Raw genomic sequence first — 19,673 nt, 5'->3', positions numbered from 1 at the left:
TGTAAGCCACCTTCTCCTTCTTCCCTCAATCTTTCCTAGCATCAGGGTCTTTTACAATGAGTTGGCCAAAGTGTTGGAGCTTCAGCCCCAATCCTTCCAATGAATATTCAGGGTTGATTTCCTTTAGGACTGACTACTCCTTAAACAAGATGGAAAAGAGTTTGGTCTGGTGTGATCCATTTTGTGTGCATATTTGTAGCCTTAACATACTTGGTCTTCCAACCTCTCATCTGTAAGATGTTCGGTTACATCAGGTGACTTCTTGGATTTCTTCTGACTTTCTGATTTTGGCAGCCAGGGCTGGGGGTGAGGTGAAATGCTGTACCCACAGCTCCAGCTTCACCCAAATAGCTAAGGTGGGGTGTTTGCAGAGAGAGACTGGGTGGGGAGCACTTTCCCAGCAGCAGGAGAATCAGTGTGGGCCAAGCCAGTCAGGGAGGGAGAAAGAACAGAAGCAGCCTTGATTCCTGAGATGCTCTCAGCCTCCTCCTCCTGTGCCACTCCCCCACACCGTCCACCCGCACAAGAACCAAACTGTGTATCTCAATCCTAGAATGTGTGGAATGTGCCACAGCCTGATAGGCATGAAGCAATCTGCAGAGAGGCAGGGAGGAGCTCTGCTCCCCAGTCAGAGGCCCGACAGTGCAAGGACTATGGGTCCTGAGGGCTGGGTGGCCCCTCCCATCCTCCCTGGGCCTGCTGCCGCAGCCAGGATATCAAAGGCTGCATTGTGCTTTGAGCGGGACTTGGTCCCTCGTGTGCCAGGGAGGAGGCGGGAGGAGGGACACCGCTGGGAGGCTGTCTCCTCCCAGTGCTCCTCTGGCTGGTGTTCCCAGGGGCCTCGGCCTGGGGAGGATGGTGCACACATGGGTGGCTGCTTCTGCATCCCTGGGGAGCCAAGTCTGTCCTGGGGCCCAGGTGAGTTTCCTGGGGGGAAGGGGGACTCCGGCCTGCGGAATGCCTGAGGCGGTGGTGGGTCCACTGAAGGCTTAGGGATCTGCTGGGTTGGGGAGCTACTCTTCTCAAGATGGGGAGATGGTTGCACTTTCTGGCTTCTTCTCCTCCCTTCCTCTTCCTCACTTAGTATTTGTCATTCTGACATTGTGAAAAGGGAGTGAAACCTGGGAAGCATCTACTTTTCCTAAAGAAAGAGGCTTTGAGCTCACTCTAGGAGGAGAGAAGGCTGCTTTTGGCTGCCACTCCCAGGGTGTGACTAAGCCCTTCCTTCCTTTTTTCCCAAGATGCCCCAGTTCAGGAATAAAGCTCAGGCAGTTGGTTCCTCTGGGGACCAGCAGTGGTCATAAACTTGGCCTTAGTCACTCAACCCTATTTTTGTCAGGGTTAACGTTACTGGAGGAAAACAGGCAGTTTCCTGCCTCCTACCTGTTACAGTGTGTGTGTGTGTGTGTGTGTGTGTACGTCAAACTGAGGTCACTCAGAGTTGTTGCTCTAAGAAACTGTCAAGTCATCTGAGGCTTGACATACAGTGACCAACCCTGCTGGTTTCACTGGGACCAGGGCTTTCCCAGGATGCATTCAGCGCTAAAACCAAAACAGTCCCCGGCAGACTGGGGTCACTGGGCACCCTAATGCAAGCTCCTTGCTTCTTTTCAGAGGGAGACCAAGGTGAGGCCCAGTGGTCTCATGTATGGCATTCACCAGGAGCAGCTGTGGCTCTGTGGGAAGAGTGTGGATTGAGGGAGGACTCTCTTGGAAGACAAATGAGCATTAAACCAAGAAATTATTCCTAACACTTGTTAGGATTCCATGTCTTCTTGGAGCACCACCATGTTTCCTTGGAGGGGGAGCCCAGGAGAACCTCTATCCAAGGTTTTCTACTCTCTGATAGATAACTTCCCCCTGTAGTTTTGTGACCTGGGCTCGATTAGGTGGAAGGCACTACAGGTTCCTAAAGCAAATCTGAAGCAGCCATGTTCTGCTTCCTCTGCTTGAAGTTCCAGCCTAGGCACCTTGGTATCTCCAGCAGGGAGAGGCTCCCACACTAAAGGTAACCCAGACTTAAAAATTCCCCAAATAATGCCCTTGGCACTAAATGCACGACCTATAGCTAAAAAACATTTTGCTTCTCCAAATGTCTAAAATGTACACGCTTTTCAGACCCTCTCCCTAAATCCTGCTGTCCTTGTACCCCTTGGGAGCAGACATTGCATGGCAGCTGCAAGAATATGAAGGACCACTGGTCTGTAAGGCAGGGAGCTGCATTCTAGATCTGATTTGGTTTATCTCCTCTTAGGCATCCTCACAGTTAATCACCCAGTCTTTGAGGTTAGGTCTTGTCTGGATTTGCCAGACAAGGTCTTGGTTCTTTGATTTGCCTTGAGCAATTTATTTATTAACCTTTCTGTGTTTCAGTTTTCTCATTTGCAGATTTTATGATATAATTATGCTTTCCTTATAAAGTGTTGTGGTAGGGATTAAGTCTACATGAAAAACAGTTAAAACAACCTGACACAGTTAATTAAGCCCAGTAAATAAAACAAGGCACATTAATCACATCTCTATGACTCTGGCATATCACGCTCTCTCTCTAGGTCTCCCTTTGCTCATCTATAAAATGAGGGGGTTGTAAACTCAGCCTGTGGAGGTAAATTAGGGAGCTCTGCTCCTGGTCCCTGACCCCCCAGCTTCAGCCTGAATAACCCTGCTTCTGTTTGACATCCTGTTGTTTAGCCCAAGATTTCATGTAAAGAATTCTGCAGCTTGAAAGAAACAAACCAACACTGAGGAAAACAATCTTAAGTTCTTATGACACTATCATTCAATTACCTTATTATTTCACCACATTTTTGCTGTTCAATTGGTTAGCATCCTGGATTCACTTTTTCACCAATAGTCAGCCTGATATTTATTTCTATTGAGGCTTTTCATGCCATCTCCCCAGTTTTCTGTACTTGTCAGGGCCTTTCCCTGGGGAGGATGATATGGTATTGTAGGTCTGAGGTCAGTTGTTGTAAACATCCCCTTCTAGGTTCCCCTATTTATCCTAGAGAACGGGAACAAGGTACACAAGCTAGAGTGACTTAATAGTATGTGAGTTTGGCAAGTCTCTTATATTCTTTGAACCTCAGTTTTCCTGTCTCTAAAATGAATATAATGATAGTATCTGTCACACAGAGTTTTTGTGAAGATTAAATCAGATAATTCATCTCATGGATTTAGCAGGGTCTGGCTTTTGATAGCCGCTCAGTAATTGCCTGGAAAATCCCATGGATGGAGGATCCTGGTAGGGTCAGACACGACTGAGTGACTTCACTTTCACTTTTCACTTTCATGCATTGGAGAAGGAAATGGCAACCCACTCCAGTGTTCTTGCCTGGAGAATCCCAGGGATGGGGAAGCCTGGTGGGCTGCCGTCTATGGGGTCACACAGAGTTGGACACGACTGAAATGACTTAGCAGCAGCAGCAGCAGCACTAATTGCCGGCTGTTTTGTTAACTAATAAGGACCACTCCAACATCCCTTCTCCTATGCCTGACTCCACTGGAGTAGGAGTCGGTGCTCCTCTTTCTTCGGCTGCTTCTGCCATTGTGTCTGTTTCAGTGGGAGTAAACAGTTAGGACCAACAGTCCTCAGGGGTTAGGGAGGCAGGAAAGGAGAAGGCCTGATAGCACTATGCCCTGGACCGCTGCCCAGCTGGTCTGCAGTGGAGTGACAAAATGAAAAACACTCTTCCTGACGCCCCCCAGGTGTGCTGTATTCTCACACATGGACTCTGCCTGCAGCGTTTGTTCCCATGATGCTTCTTACTTTGGACATGGGCAGGGGGTAGGTTTCTGGTAACTGCCATTATTTCTGACTTCTGGACCCTGAAATTCTTGCCACTGTTAAACCACAGTTGCTTAGTTAAGATCACAGAGCAAGCTCATGTCAAGATTTGTTGGCCTAAAAGCTTCTAGCACTGCCGCCTTATCTTTCAACACTATCTTGAAGAGATCTGGCAGATTTATACCCTTATACAGAGGATGTGGGAGAGATACATTTGCCTACATTGATTGCTGTTGTTTGTAACTTTCCTTTCAACCTTTGTTGGTAAATATGAATCATCAGTAGAATTATAAGAGATGGAGGGATGAATGCTGACAATAGTAAATCATGATTCACATTTGAGCTTTAACAAACTTGAGACATTTTGAATATACTGATAATAGATAATATGAGAACATTATGCAACTTTCTACTTTATGTCCTATTAGCTTCAGAGCTTCTTTATTTCTTTCTTTTACTTTTTGGAAAAATAAAAGATTACAGATACAGTTAGAGTCCCCTGGTAGTTTTTCCCAATCTTACTCCTCACTCTCCCTCCCCCAAACTAATCACATTCATGAATTCAGTGGTTCTGTGCCCTCACTGCATATCTGTATACTCACGAGTGTTCATTGGAAGGACTGATGTTGAGGCTGAAACTCCAATACTTTGGCCACCTGATGTGAAGAGCTGACTCATTTGAAAAGACCCTGATGCTGGGAAAAATTGAAGGCAGGAGGAGAAGGGGACAAGAGAAGATGAGATGGTTGGATGACATCACTGACTCAATGGACATGAGCTTGGGTAAACTCCGGGAGTTGGTGATGGACAGGGAGGCCTGGCGTGCTGCAGTCCATGGGGTTGCAAAGAGTTGGACACAACTGAGTGACTGAACTGAACTGAATTGAATCTTGTAAAGAATTTATTATTAAGATTTTTTAACGTAAAGTGATATTATTATGCAGCCTGTTTTTTTTTTTTTTTTTAATAATTCAACACTATGATCTAAGATGGGCTTCCCTGGTGGCTCAGATGGTAAAGAATCTGCCTGCAATGCAGAAGATTCAGGTTTGATCCCCAGGTCGGGAAGATCCCCTGGAGAAAGGGAATAGCAACCCATTTCAGTATTTTTGCCTGGAGATGTACAGAGGAGCCTTGTGGGCTACAGTCCATAGGGTCACAAAGAGTCGGACATGACTAAATGACTAACACTACTAAACTATGATCTAAGATACATTCATGTGGATAAACATAGCTGTAATTCTAATTTGATATTTGTCGCAACAAGGACAATGTCGGTTCACATCATAAAAACTGCTGGTGGTATGCTTGTCAAGTCAAAGAAATAAAATGTGTGTGGAGAAAAAAAGCATGCAGGGAAATCTTTACTGTTTAGTTTTCTTAAATTTGGGAGTGGTGGTGAACAAGTGGGCCCAAGGAGAGACTGAGAGAGAAGTGGGAGTATATTCTCATTTCCAGCAAGTTTCTGTGACTGAAATATCTCCTGCGTTGGAGACCTTAGACTTCAGTGTTCTGAGGTTGGGTTTATGTAGTGGAACCGGCAAGATCTACACCCATAATCTGGATGGCCTCTGACTCTGTATGACTCTGGTAAAATCACTACTTCTCTCTGGGCCTTAGTTTCTCAACAGTAAAATTAGGAGTGGAATTCAGTGATCTCTGTTCCTTTCAAATATTCATTTTCTGTAATTATTGCCTCTCCTCATTTTTATGTCTCATATTTAAAATGTCAAGATGCCTTCCCTTTTCTAACTTTAAAATACAGTGTTATTCACTGTATTCCCTGTCTCCTCATTTGCCAAGATCACAGTCCACATTCTCACTCACACTGTGGACTGTCACACAGTTTTCAGCTATGCTCCCTGCCTCTCTTTCTTGCCTCTCCCTGTCCTTTCAGTGCCATCCCAGGTAGAATTTCCACTTTTGTTTTGCCACACCCATGCTCAAGAATGTTCCATAGCTCCATATTGCTTGCTATATCCATTCTAAATTCCTTTGACTTCTTTATAATGTTCTCCTTATCCTGACCCTACCATATTTATCAATTTTAGCTCCACCATCCTGACCTCTCCAGTATGTTGTCAGCTCATGTGCATGCAAACATTTGCTCCTGTCCTGCTGATCTCTTTACCAGTAATCCCATTTTTCTACCACCTATATAAATCTACCAACAAAATAAAGAGGGAGCCATAGACTGGGAGATAGTATTTGTAAATTACATATCTAATACTTGTATCCAGAATAGAAAAAAAAAACTTATAACTCAGTAATGAGAAAATAAATAATCCAATACAAATTTTCAGAGAGTTTCATTCAGAAAATATAGGGATGGAAACCATACATGTGAAAAACGCTCAGCATCATTAGCTGTGCTCAGTTATGTCTGACTCTTTGTGACCCCATGGACTGTAGTCCCACCAGGCTTCCCTGTCCGTGGAATTTTACAGGTGAGAATACTGGAGTGGGTTGCCATTCTCTTCTCCAGGGAATCTTCCTAACCCAGGAATTGAACCCAAGTCTCTTGCATCTCCTGCATTGGTAGGCAGACTCTTTACCACTAGTGCCATCTGGGAATCCCTCATTAGTTATTAGGAAAGTGTAAATTAAAATGAGATAAAACCACACACCTACTAGAATTACTACAATTAAGAAGACTGATACTAAAGTGGTGTGGATGTGGAGAAACAGGAACTTTCATGTGTAGCTGATGGGAATGCAAAAGGTACAGCAACTTTGGAAAGCAGTTTGGCAGGTTTTTTTGAACTAAGCGTTGGTAATTTTCTCTGACCAATAATAAAAATAAAACTAGCTTCCAGAAAGTAATTTATTGATTCACAAATGAAAAGTCCAGGGATTATTTGTTTCAAGTATGTCTGGATCAAAGTATTTAAATGATTTTAACTGATTCCAGCTGAGCTATTTGAAAACCTAAAAGATGATGCGGTTAAAGTGCTGCACTCAATATGCCAGCACATTTGAAAAACTCAGCAATGGCCACAGGACTGGAAAAGGTCAGTTTTCATTCTAACCATGAAGAAGGGCAATGCCAAAGGATATTCAACTATTAGGCTGATTTCACATGCCTCCCATGTGATTTCATATGCTTCCCTGATTTTACCAAGGTTTCCCTGGTGGCTCAGCTGGTAAAGAATCCTCCTGCAATGTGGGATTCCTGGGTTTGATCCCTGGGTTGGAAAGATCCCCTGGAGAAGGGAATGGCTACCCACTCCAGTATTTTGGCCTGGAAAATTCCATGGACTGTATAGTCTATGTGGTCGAAAAGAGTCGGGCACGATTGAGCGACTTCACTTTCACAAGCTAGCAAGGTAATGCTCAAAACCTTCAAGCTAGGTTTCAATGGTACATGAACCAAGAACTTCCAGATGTACAAGCTGGATTTAGAAAAGGCAGAGGAACCAGAGATCAAATTGCCAATATCTGTCGAATCATAGAAAAAGCAAGAGAATTCCAGAAAAACATCTACTTCTGCTTGATCGACTATGCTAAAGCCTTTGACTGTGTGGATTACAACAAACTGTGGAAAATTCTTCAAGATATGGAATACCAGATCACCTGACCTGCCTCCTGAGAAACCTGTATGCAGGTCAAGAAGTAATAGTTAAAATTGGACATGGAACAACGGATTGGTTCGAAATTGGGAAAGGAGTACATCAAGGCTGTATATTGTCATCTTGCTTATTTAACTTCTATGCACAGTACATCATGTGAAATACTGGGCTGGATGAAGCACAGGCTGGGATCAAGATTGCCAGTAGAAATAACAACAACTTCAGATATGCAGATGACACCACCCTAATGGCAGAATGTGAAGAGGAACTAAAGAGCTTCTTGATGAAGGTGAAAGACAAGAGTGAAAAAGCTGGCCCTAAAACTCAACATTCAAGAAAACTAAGATCATGGTATCCGGTCCCATCACTTCATGGCAAATAGATGGGGAAAAAGTGGAAACAGTAGCAGATTTTATTTTCTTGGACTTCCAAATCACCACAGACTGTGACTGCAGCCATGAAATTAAAAGACACTTGCTCCTTGGAAGTAAAGCTATGATAGACCTAGACAGAGTATTAAAAAGCAGAGATATCACTTTGCTGACAAAGGTCCGTATAGTCAAAGCTATGTGTTTTCAGGCAGTCATGTATGGGTGTGAGAGTTGGACCATAAAGAAGGCTGAGCGCCAAAGAACTGATGCTTTTGAACTATGGTGCTGGAGAAGGCTCTTTTTTTTGGATAAGACTCGAGTCCCTTGGACCGCAAGGAGATCAAACCAGTGAATTCTAAAAGAAACACACCCTAAATATTCTTTGGAGGGACTGATGCTGAAGCTGAAGCTCTAATACTTTGGCCACCTGATGCAAAGAGCCAACTCATTGGAAAAGACCCTGATGCTGGGAAGGAATGAGGGCAGGAAAAGAAGGGAGCAACAGAGGATGAGATGGTTGCGAGCATCACCAACTAAGTGGACATGAACTGGGCAATATCTGGGAAATAACGTAGGTCAGAGAAGTGTGGCGTACTGCAGTCCATGGGGTCACAAACAGTCCAACACGGCTTAGCAACTGAACAACAATTCCAACAACCTTTCCCACTCTGTTTAGAAAATCGCTAGCTACCCCAAGTCATGCAAATACTCTTCTATATTTCGCTCCAAGTTTTTTTGGTATCTTTTAAAAAACAAGCACCTAAATAATTCTGATGCAGATCATCCACAAATCACATTCTGGAAAACTGTGATTTTTCTTCTCTATACCTCACATGTTCTTTAAGAGCTGTGCGCCCTGCCTTCTCCCCCAAACTGAGGTCAACATCCTGAACTTCCTTATTCAAGATGGGATCATGCCACAGACTCTCACGGTCCTTAGGCAACTGTCTCTTCTCATGGACACACAAAGCTTGCCAGGACTAGGTGTAAATAAGTGAGCTGGCATTTCTGGGGACCATGATGGCCAGAGAACAAATGCCCCGTAGAGGTGGCAGCAACCACTCAGTGCCAGCTGACTGTTGCCAGATGAGCATGAGGGCCCCAGACTATAGTTCTTCCAGTATTCAAAGCAAAGCCAAGCATCTGGGTTATGTAAAACATCCTGACTTCTAAATGATGTAGAGCAATTTAAACCTTAAAAGTGCCCAGTGTAGAGGAAAAAAAAGAAAAGAAAAATGTTGGTGGGTTTTTATGGCCCGTGGCCTCTGGTATACCAGTTTTCAAACTCTATCCTAGAGTAGGGAACCAGGCTGCCACTCAAAGTGATTCTAGGACCTGCAGGATTATTACCTGGGAGCATATTAGAAATGCAGAATCTCAAGCTTGCAACTACTGAGGCAGAATCTGCTTTATCAATGAGTGCTGATAAGTGTTACCCGCTCAGTCCCATCTGACCCTTTGGGACTGTAGCCGGGCAGATTCCTCTGTCCATGGGATTCTCCAGGCAAGAATACCGGAGTGGGTAGTCATTCCGTTCTCCAGAAAATCTTCCTGACCCAGGGATGGAAACAGGGTCTCCTGCATGGTAGGCAGATTCTTTACCGTCTGAGCCACTAGGGCAGTTTATCAATAGCCCAGGTGATTCATTAAAGTTTGAAAACCTCATGCAGATATGTGGTTCTTACTGACTCAAATCAGAATCATTTGGGGAACTTAAGAAAAATACCTGCATCGATGTGGTGACGTCGCGCTCTTCCTGTCTCGGCTTAAGCAGCACCTGACAAGGAACAGACGTTCAAGGCAACAGGACCACTCTTCTCATTTGCCCGGGCCCCTCATCTCCCCTTCCTGCCTGTTGGTGGTGTGTGTACGGCAGGTGCTGTGTGAATCACGTCCCATCTGGGTCTCCTGCCCCTCTGTCTCAGGGCATCGGCGGGGCCGGGTGCTCAGACGCAGCGCGGACATTCTCACCTCGCTTTCCCGGAGGGTCTCGCGAGGCGTCGCGCCGTGCTAGCCTCTCTGTGCGTGAATATCCCATCTGCCCTTGCGGTGCCCCTGGAGCGCTCCAGTTTTTCCCTCAGCGGGTGAAGCTTCCAGTTCCCAGCGAGCCCCTGGGGTCCCCCCTGAGGTGGTGCATCTCGTTGAATAGCTGTCTTGGAGTGTCGAGATGATAAGGGAGGCAACGTGCCTCGTGGTGGTTGTCCTCACTGTGTGCTGTGAGGACTGACTTGGCCCTCGTATTCTCCCTTCTCCGGGGTTGCACGGGGGAGTTTGAGCGACCATGGAGGGTCCGGCGAGGCGAAGCGGAGCCTCTGTGAGACATTTCAGCTCCTTGTGAGGTAAATGGAGGAGTCTGAGGCCTCATGGACGTTTCGCTTATCTTGCCTCAGGAACCCCCTCCTCGCAGCCCTTCCCCAGCCAAAAGAGAACTGGCCTCCCTTGAAGTGCCTCCGTGGGCCCAGTGGGGAGACGATGGGTGGAGGACGACGCTCCCTGAGTCAGAAAGCCTTCTCTAGCCATTCGAGAGCGAGCCTAGGGGCACTGGACCTCCCAGCCTCCGCCCCTCCAAAGCGCACAGAGGATGAGGGGTGGGCTGACCTCGCGGTGGGGTGGAGCACTGCTCTTCCTGGGAGAGGGGGAAGAAAAAAAGAGAGAAATCAAAGGAAAGGAAGAGAAAAGAAAAGTACGTGTGACTGGGTAGCATGATGAAGGACATAAATTAACATTTTTGGAGATGAGGCCTAGGCACTGATATTTTAAAAAGTCAGTTTTTTCAAAAGCCAGTTGGGTGACTTAAATAGGTAGACAGGGTTGAAAAGCACTCAGATCAAGCCTTCACCTATAATCGGGAAAAGTGAAATCTGAAAAAAATGGACAAATGAAATATCCTGACCAGTGTCACTTAACCAATGTATGGGAGAATCTGATTTGTGCAAACTCATCTCTCATGATTCTCAAGCCAGAAACTTTTCTGCTGCAGTTACTTTGGTTCCTGGGGGCAGAACTACAAAATGATCTTGGTAGACTATAGCTCATTACTGTTGGCTTCCAGGTAAGCTGCCTAATTTCAGCACTAACAAGATTGCTACATGAAAAGCTGTGAGCTAATGACCCCGCCTTCAGCACATTCAAGCCTAAATTCATTTCATTCTCCCTGTTCATTACCCTAAAAAAGTGCTAACTGTTCCTGCTATGAAAAAATGGAAGATCCTCAGCTTGGGATCAAAATCCCACTGAACAGGCATGGAAGAAGGCAGACTTCTGGCAGCAATATGAGGATTTGGGTTCAAGGTTAACCAGCCATGATTGGATGGTGCGTGATTACTTCATTCCTTATCACTCTTGGACTGCCTGAAGCACAGGTCCAGAATGCTAACCTAATAGATCTGCTTGACTTTGATCCACCAGCATTTTACAAATGAAGAAGTTGGATGGATTAGATGACTGACTGACAATTAGTAGCTGAGCCCAGATTCCTAATCCCTATTTCCAGTGTCAGGTATTGCTTGATAATATTCTGACCCCATGGTAGAGTCCTTGAGCAGTGTCATGTTCAAAAGAACAGAGCAACCAACAATAGTGGGTTAAGAACTTGAGTTCTTTTGTTGTATTTTGAGGATACATGAAAGAGGCCCACATTCCATGTCAATACTTTCAAATTTCCCTTCTGTTTTTTTTTTAATCTACTGCCTTGTGCTTTATAACTGCACTTTTCTTCTCTTTTCAACTCTGTGCCATCAAAATAGCCTCCTCCTTAACCCTAGTATGTGCTATGATCTTCTCTTTTTCATTCTGGTTTTACAGCTGCAAAGACTGAGGAGGAAAAAAAATCCCATACAGCAACGGTCTCCAACCTTTTTGGCACTAGGGACTGATTTTGTGGAAGACAGTTTTTTCCAGTGACTGGGGGTGGGAAATGGTTTTAGGATGATTCCAGCATATTACATTTATTGTGCACTGTATTTCTATTATTATTACATCAACTCCACCTCAGATCAGTAGGCATTAGATCCTAGAGGTTGGGGACCCCTGCCATACAGAAGTCTGTATAGTGGGCAGACAGAAGGATAGTTTGGGGCCAATCATAGATGTCAGGGCCATTACAACCATGCCCTAGTTACCTCCCTCAGGATGTTACTCTCAATTGCTCTGCTCCAGCATTTCCATTATTCACCTTGCTGTAGTCAGATTTGTTATGACCTTGTAGGCCCAGCATATATTGAACACGTAAGCCATGGGACTCACTCTGACCTGTAGGTGGGAAATCTTTTTTTTTTTTTATTTCCCCTTTTTTAAATATAGTGGAGATATCCAGGCTGCTGTAGCATTAGGATAGCATGCTTTAGTTGAGAACTAAATAATTCTAAGGCAAAAGTGATAATAATTAGAATTCTTCTGGACCACCAGCCTGGAGAAAAGAATGATTTCTGACAAAAACTTGTAACCCTTGCTTATGGCTTACTTACACTCTCACAAATGACCTTTCATTTGATCTTCTCCAGGTAAAGATACTTCTTCCAAGGATCCAACCATATCGAGTGAATTTATATCCTCATCTGAAAATAAGGAAAAATGTTTCCTGCCACAGAACATGATTCCAGGTATCTAAACCCCAAAGACAAAACTTATTTAAAAATATTTAAAAATATTTTTCATGTAGAATGAAAAAAAGGGGGTTACAGTAACCCCCTTAACAGTCTCATCTTCAAGTTCCCTCCCTCTGATCCTTCCTGGGCACCACCATTAAATACATCTTTGTAAGCATGACCTTGACTATGATATTCACTTGCCCACAAATATTCCACTGCTCTTCATTGTCTGTGTGATTAAAGCTAAACCACTCAGCTGACTCTGAAAGCTTTTCACAACCTGGTACATATTAGGAGCTCTATACATATTTGCTGTATTAAATAAAGTATATATCACCAAGTAGATTTTAAGGTGCTGAAGGGAAGGTGCAATTTTTTGAATAATTAAGTGTTCTACATAGTATGGCAACCCACTCCAGTACTCTTGCCTGGAAAATCCCATGGACAGAGGGGCCTGGTAGGCTGCAGTCCATGGGGTCGCTAGGAGTCGGACACGACTGAGCGACTTCACTTTCACTTTTCACTCTCATGCATTGGAGAAGGAAATGGCAACCCACTCCAGTGTTCTTGCCTGGAGAATCCCAGGGACCGAGAGCCTGGTGGGCTGCTGTCTATGGGGTCACACAGAGTCGGATATGACTGAAGCGACTTAGCAGTAGCATAGTACCTAAAAGAGTTGTTTGTACATGTGTAACTGGTGCTCAGAAAATGTTTGGTAAATAAATACATGAATGATTGAATAAGTCCATGGAGGTCTTGTTTGTCTTCTATATACCACCTTATACAGAGGTTATTAAATATATAAAGGAATAAAGGGTTGAGTATGTGGGATGAGATTGGTTGAGCAGAAGGGTGTCTGAATGATTCTTTCAGAAGGGAAAAAAAAGATTTTGAAATTAAAGTAGAAAAAATCTTTTTCTTAATACATATTTTTCACAATGTTATCCTTAAGAGACTTTAATGAAACTGGCAAAGACAACCATCCTCAGAGAGAGAGGTATACCTGAGCTGAACCTTGTACTGGAAATTCTGAGGATAAACCTGGGGAAAACCCAGTTTCTATTATCCAGTAACAGGTACCGTTTTTAATGGCAACTCACGTACAAAGCACATGCTAAGTCATGCCTGCATCTACTTCTCATCCTCACATACTCACTTCTAGGAGGTGGCACCACATTCTGCATTTCAAAGGTGGCAAACAGAGACTCACAGAGTGTGGTAAGTTCCCCAGTGCCACACAGTTAATACACGAGGAGAAAGGGATTCAATCCCCGGTCCTTGTTTGTAACCATAATGCCCTGTTGTTTCCCAAACATGTACTTCTCTACAGCATACAAAATCAAGATTTGTCAAAAAAGATCCGCAGTATGAATGTTTCAAAGGATATGTACTATGTAAACAGATAGTGTATAATGTCATGCCACATTCTTTCCCCCATTTTAAATTCTGTCAAGCTTCTTTGTTGACTATGAAAAAACCTTGCCCTCTATTTTTTTGCTGTTCTGTCAATCTGCTTATCTGTCTGTCAGCTTGGGCCATCTCTGAAAAAGCTGAATCGCCAACCATCTGTTGTTTCATGAACACAGTGGAGTCAGCATTTTATCCTATCAGTGAATGAAGGCAAGTGAACAAAGGGTACGTGTAGGTGAAACTTAACCTCCTGAGCCAGAACTTGTCCATCTTTCAGCATTTTCTGCCATGATGCTGTTTCCAAGAAGGTCATAGTGTGGGAAGGGGAGACTCAGCTCCAACTGCCAACCTCTTCTTCATGAGGAAGAGTCACAGACAGTCAATCAGATACATTATCACGATTAAACCGCTAGTTTTCAGAAAGATTAAAGAAGTGACAAAATGTACTTTGCACTAAAAGTAGAGTGAACCTGATTTATTCCCTTGTCCTCAGTGGGCACTGTAGGATCCCACATTGGCCTAGAGGTGTTGCTCTGAGTATCAGCTCTCACTGGTTGAGATCCAAAAGCAGTCTGCTTGTTTAAATACAGGTCTTTTGAGTTCCATAACCATGAACTCAAGTGCATGGCAAGGAGATTCACTTTGAAGGGGCCATCACTTATCAGGAGCTTTTCTGGGGGAGTTTCTGGAGAGGAGTGTGGATCAGGCTTTGGAAGGACAAGAAGTTTAGTGAAAAGAAATCACAGAATCAGTTAGTGTCAAGGTTAATTACAGTGTAACATGATGAGGGCAGTGAGCAGAAACTGCTGGAGTACTAGGGTAGGGATGGGGGTTTGTGACGGACAACAGTTAATGCTTAATGTGTTTGTTGAATGTTTAGTATGTACCCAATACTGAACAGAATGCTTTATGCACATAATCTCATTTAGTAAGCCTCTTAAAAATTCTGTGGGATTGTACTGTAAAAGCTCTTCAGCTAATGAGAAAAGTCAAGTGTAGAGAGGTAATTAACTGCTCAGGGTGGCACAGTTAACAAAGGCAGAGCCAAGCCTTGAGCCCAAGTCTGTGTGACTCCTCCTCCCTGGGCTTTACCTCCTCCCAGAGATCAGTGTTCAGTGAGGCTACCAGATGAACATTGGACCTGGACTGCTGAAGATGGAGGACTTGCATGAGATTAGAACACAGGCCAGGGAGGAGCGGAGTGGAATAAACATCCACCTGAAGCTCTCGCCGATGTCAGGTCAGTGGGTATTGTGTTGGAGCTGGCCTGCAGCCACAGCATTCCCGCAACTTCTGCGTTAGAGACAAGCCTTTATAAAGATAGAAGTTCAGGCTGCCTGTGTGCTCAGGCGAGCATGACAAGGACTATCTTTAATGTGTTCAGGAATTTGCAGAAGCCCTGGCAAGTTAAGGCTAGAGGACAAACCTCTGTGCTTATCCAGTTGATGCCTTCATGGTTCATTGTGTTTGAAAATTATTAATGGGATTGCTACTTATTGTCTAAAGAAGACACATGGCAAAGTGCAGTTATAATGATGAACCTCCTCAGTGTGGCCTTTCACGACAGCACTATCCACTCTCCAAAAGCTCCATCACTCTGTCTCTTTACCCTATTAACATTTTTTTACTCATACCCCTTTTCTCCATCTGAAATTATTGTGTGCACAGAATTGGTTACTTGCCAAGAACACAAGCTCCATGAGAGCAGGACCATGTTTATTTTGTTCCCACTGTATCCTAGCACCTAAAACAGCTTCTGTTCAGAGTGTTGGTTTGAATGAATGTGCATTTTGAAGATATTAAAGATAGGTTATAATATATTAACCATTTATCCTGACAAACAATAAATGCATTATCAGAAAGAAGCGTGTTAGAGGAAATACATGTGTATAGGTATAATGCATGGGCTTCCCTGGTGACTTAGTGGTAAAGAATCAGCTTGCAATGCAAGAGATGTGGGTTCAATCCTTGGGTTGGGAAGATCCTCTGGAGAAGGAAATGGCAGCCCATTCCAGTACTCTTGTCTGGGAAATGCCATGGACAGAGGAACCTTGTGGGCTGCAGGAGGCTGGTGCAACTCCATGGAGTTGCAAAAGAGTCAGACACAACAACAGCAATGTATAATGCATAAAGTACTTTATTACATATCATAAATCTGACATATAAATACTCTTCCATAAATACAGATAAATTTCATATTCTTTGGAAACTTTCACAAATCATCCACAGGAGGAAATATATGTTTTAGCTGATTCTTTGTGGTACTGTTCCCTCAGGGCCAGCCAGCTAGGAATATACCCTGTACAAACAGAAATAACCAACCCAACTGTAGCAGTTCCTGAGATTCTAGAACATTCTGGGCTTCACCATTTTTTGTTTTTTGTTTTTTTTTGAGGGGGGAGAAGTTTCAAGAATGTGCTCAGAGAATTGTTAAGATTACTTAACAATTACTTAACAATCTCTAATTGATGAGACCGTCACTTTAGGGAGTGGATGTGGGAATCATTGGGGGTTACCTAATTCTTTCTTCCCTATTACTACATTTCCATCCTGATCTTTCTCCCTCTATTCTCTTTAAGATCTGACACTCTCCTTCAGTGTGAAGAGCCGCTCCAGAAGGTGTGTAAATGGCCCCTTGCAAGAAGCAGCCAGGAGGCGGCTCTGGGCGCTGGAGAATGAGGACCAGGAGGTGCGTGCATTGTTTAAGGTGAGCTTCTGGGAGCAGTGCAACCTCATCTTTTGTCCTTCCACTACCTACACTCTCCCCAGCACCTAGGACAGCGCCAGGAACAAAGTCCCTCAAGAAAACTTCTAACTGAATGCACAATAATGTATAGGTTCTCTGCTCAGCAGGAATGGGTCAGGAGTCAGAGTCAGAGAAAGCTTCATTTTAAGTCTATTAATTTTTGATCTTCATACTTCTGTAGAATGGGAATCATTATAATATAAAGTATATTTTTAAAAAAATGCTGTGAATTTGACTCTTAAAATTGTGATAAAATATACATAACATTTTCAGTTTTAACGATTTTTAGTGTACACATCAGTGATATTAAATGCATTTATATTATTGTGCAACCATCACCACTATCCATTCTGGAATTTCTCATCATCCTGGACTAAAACATTGTACCCACTAAACAGTAACTCTCCTCTATCCCCTTTCCTCAGTCACTGGTAACCTCTAAGTGTACATTTTTAAGTACCAAAGTTACCAATCAAAAATTAATAGCTATAAATTTTAGAATGAGAGGAGGAAAAGACAATAAGATAAACCAATTTCTCATCTTTCATAGTAGGTAGATAGTATCTTCAAGTTCTAGACCAAGGAAAGAGGGTATAAGTAAATTATTTATATTTTAGGGGGTACTTCAGTCAGTCAGTTCAGTCACTCAGTCATGTCCAACTCTTTGCGATCTCATGAACCGCAGCACGCCAGACCTTCTTGTCTATCACCAACTCCCAGAGTCCACCCAAACCCATGTCCATTGAGTTGGTGATGCCATCCAACCATCTCAACCTCTGTTGTCCCCTTCTTCTCCTGCCCTCAGTCTTTCCTAGCATCAGGGTCTTTTCCAATGAGTCAGCTGTTTGCATCAGGTGGCCAAAGTATTGGAGTTTTAGCTTCAACATCAGTCCTTCCAATGAACACCCAGGACTCATCTCCTTTAGAATGGACTGGTTGGACTTCCTTGCAGTCCAAGGGACTCTCAAGAGTCTTCTCCAACACCACAGTTCAAAAGCATCAATTCTTCAGTGCTCAGCTTTCTTTTTAGTCCAACTCTCACATCCGTACATGACCACTGGAAAAACCATAGCCCTGACTAGATGGACCTTTGTTGGCAAAGTAATGTCTCTGCTTTCTAATATGCTGTCTAGGTTGGTCATAACTTTCCTTCCAAGGAGTAAGCATCTTTTAATTTCGTGGCTGCAATCACCATCTGCAGTGATTTGGGAGCCCCAAAATATAAAGTCAGCCACTGTTTCCACTGTTTCCCCATCTATTTGCCATGAAGTGATGGGACCGGATGCCATGATCTTAGTTTTCTGAATGTTGAGCTTTAAGCCAGCTTTTTCACTCTCCTTTTTCATTTTCATCAAGAGGCTCTTTAGTTCTTCTTCACTTTCTGCCATAAGGGTAGTGTCATACTTGCTAGGAGAATTAAAGTCAGAAATAGTTAGAAGTTGCTGCAAGTTGTTAAAAGACATGGGGGAAAGAGAACACTGCTTTACATATTAAATTAGCATGTTCTAGTTATTTTACAGTCTCTGTATGAATTTGATACAAATTTAAAAGAGGAACATACTCTCTTACTCAGCCTTATAATAAAAAATAAAGTGTTTGGTTTTTTAGGAGAAGTAAATGAGATAGTATCTGCAGAGAGCTTGGTGTTTTGCTTGGGTGGTAGGATGTGCTCCAGAAATAGTAGATATGTTATAAATTGCAGAGTGGTTTTGTTTTTAAATTTCCAGAACTCAGGAACTTGGAGAGAGTTGCACCACTGAGTTTCTTTTAATTTGAGTCACTTTTGACATGGGCAAGAACTGGGTTTGGTGGTGCAAACTGGCCTGCAGGGGCTTACAGTCAGTTGAATCTGAGATCCAGTTTGGGTGTCATGGCCTCCTTGACTTCCCCTGTCTGCGCTCTGGCATCCTTGAGTATAAAACAGGGATAATACCATTTCCTATTAAATCTGAAATGCCATTTGATTATAAATTTATTATTTTGAGAAGGAAAATAAGTGATGACAATTATTTATGATGTCACGCTTCCTCTTATTTTATTTCAGAAATGGTTAAATGTGATAAAAGTGTATTTGGAATGGGTTAACTCCTCTTTTCATAGGGTTATTGTGAAAGTTAAATGAAGCATTACTTATCAAACTGTTGCTGAAGTGCCTGGTGTGTAGTAAATTTCTTGTAAACCAATTTTTACCAATTTTTACCTCTTCCCTGACTACAGGATCCACATCTCCCGAGGACCTGAGGCCTCTTGGGGCCTGGGATGGGAGAAGCTCAGAGATGACTTTGCTGATGTAGGGGCTTTTTCTTTGATCCTTCTGTCCTCTTCTTTCTCCAAGGTTGGATTTCAGGGGTTGATGAAATCAACCTCTCAGGATAGGATTTCAGGGGTTGATCTTTGATGGTAGGACCTGGCCTGGAGGGAGAGGGACTTTCTGATCATAACTTGTTATAGTCAAGTCCAGAAGCTTGGACAAACAGAAGAGAAATGTTTTAGGGGAAAACCAAGTCTGGGCAGTGATTCAAGCCTTTTTATTCAGGTATTTTAAAAAGAGGGGTAAGTGTTGCAGGTCTCTTCTTGCTCTGTTTGTGTGTAAATTGTATAGCCTTTTGAAGGGTAGTTTGGCTCCTGTATTTTAGGATTGAGAACGTGTATTCCCAATTACACTTCTTGGAATTACTTGTGTCAGAACAATCAAGGATGCATGCAAAGATTTAGATATGGGGTGTTTATCACAGTACTATTTAGGATGTTAAAAAATTAAAACAAGTCAAATGTCTAATCATAATAAAACATTAAGAATTAATTATCTTAATGTGACAATGGCACATATAACCATTAAAAATAATGCAGATTATTTAATGACTTGGGAAATGGTTCATAAAACATTGTTTAGTGACAAACTATTACAGAACAACTTAGTAATGTGATTCTATTCATATAAAAATAGTTATGTAGAAACTCATGTTCAGGATAAAAGGTTCAAAGTTCATAGACAAAGTTGTTAACATTGATGATCTCTAGGAGGAGGGATTATGGATACTTTTTATTTTTGTATGCTTTAGTTTGTCTGTTGGCTGGTTTCATAAAAATAATTATTAAACAGAGATTCACAATTGAATTTACTTCCAAAGTGCCTTCTGTGATGCATTCTTCACCCTCTAACATGTACTTTTTTTTTTTAAACACAAAAGATAACATTTT

The 19,673-nt window shown here is 43.0% G+C and overlaps 1 protein-coding gene across 4 annotated transcripts in view; it reads left to right on the top strand.

Annotated features, from left to right (window-relative positions):
* The first annotated feature begins 618 nt into the window (after positions 1–618).
* The window catches only part of SH3TC2 (SH3 domain and tetratricopeptide repeats 2), a 65,445-nt gene continuing 46,390 nt past the window's right edge, over positions 619–19,673 (top strand). For 3 of the 4 annotated variants that reach the window (XM_070374587.1, XM_070374586.1, XM_005910416.3), the window contains exons 1-3: positions 619–918; positions 12,230–12,328; positions 16,306–16,433. In XM_070374587.1, coding sequence (XP_070230688.1) covers positions 654–918; positions 12,230–12,328; positions 16,306–16,433 — 492 coding nt within the window. In that variant the 5' untranslated portion in view covers positions 619–653. The remainder of the gene's footprint in view (positions 919–12,229; positions 12,329–16,305; positions 16,434–19,673) is intronic. The other variant, XM_070374589.1, reaches the window with a different exon arrangement.

The sequence above is a fragment of the Bos mutus genome, chromosome 7, assembly GCF_027580195.1.
Source record: "Bos mutus isolate GX-2022 chromosome 7, NWIPB_WYAK_1.1, whole genome shotgun sequence".
Taxonomy (NCBI): domain Eukaryota; kingdom Metazoa; phylum Chordata; class Mammalia; order Artiodactyla; family Bovidae; genus Bos; species Bos mutus.
This window is presented reverse-complemented; position numbering and strand designations above follow the sequence as displayed.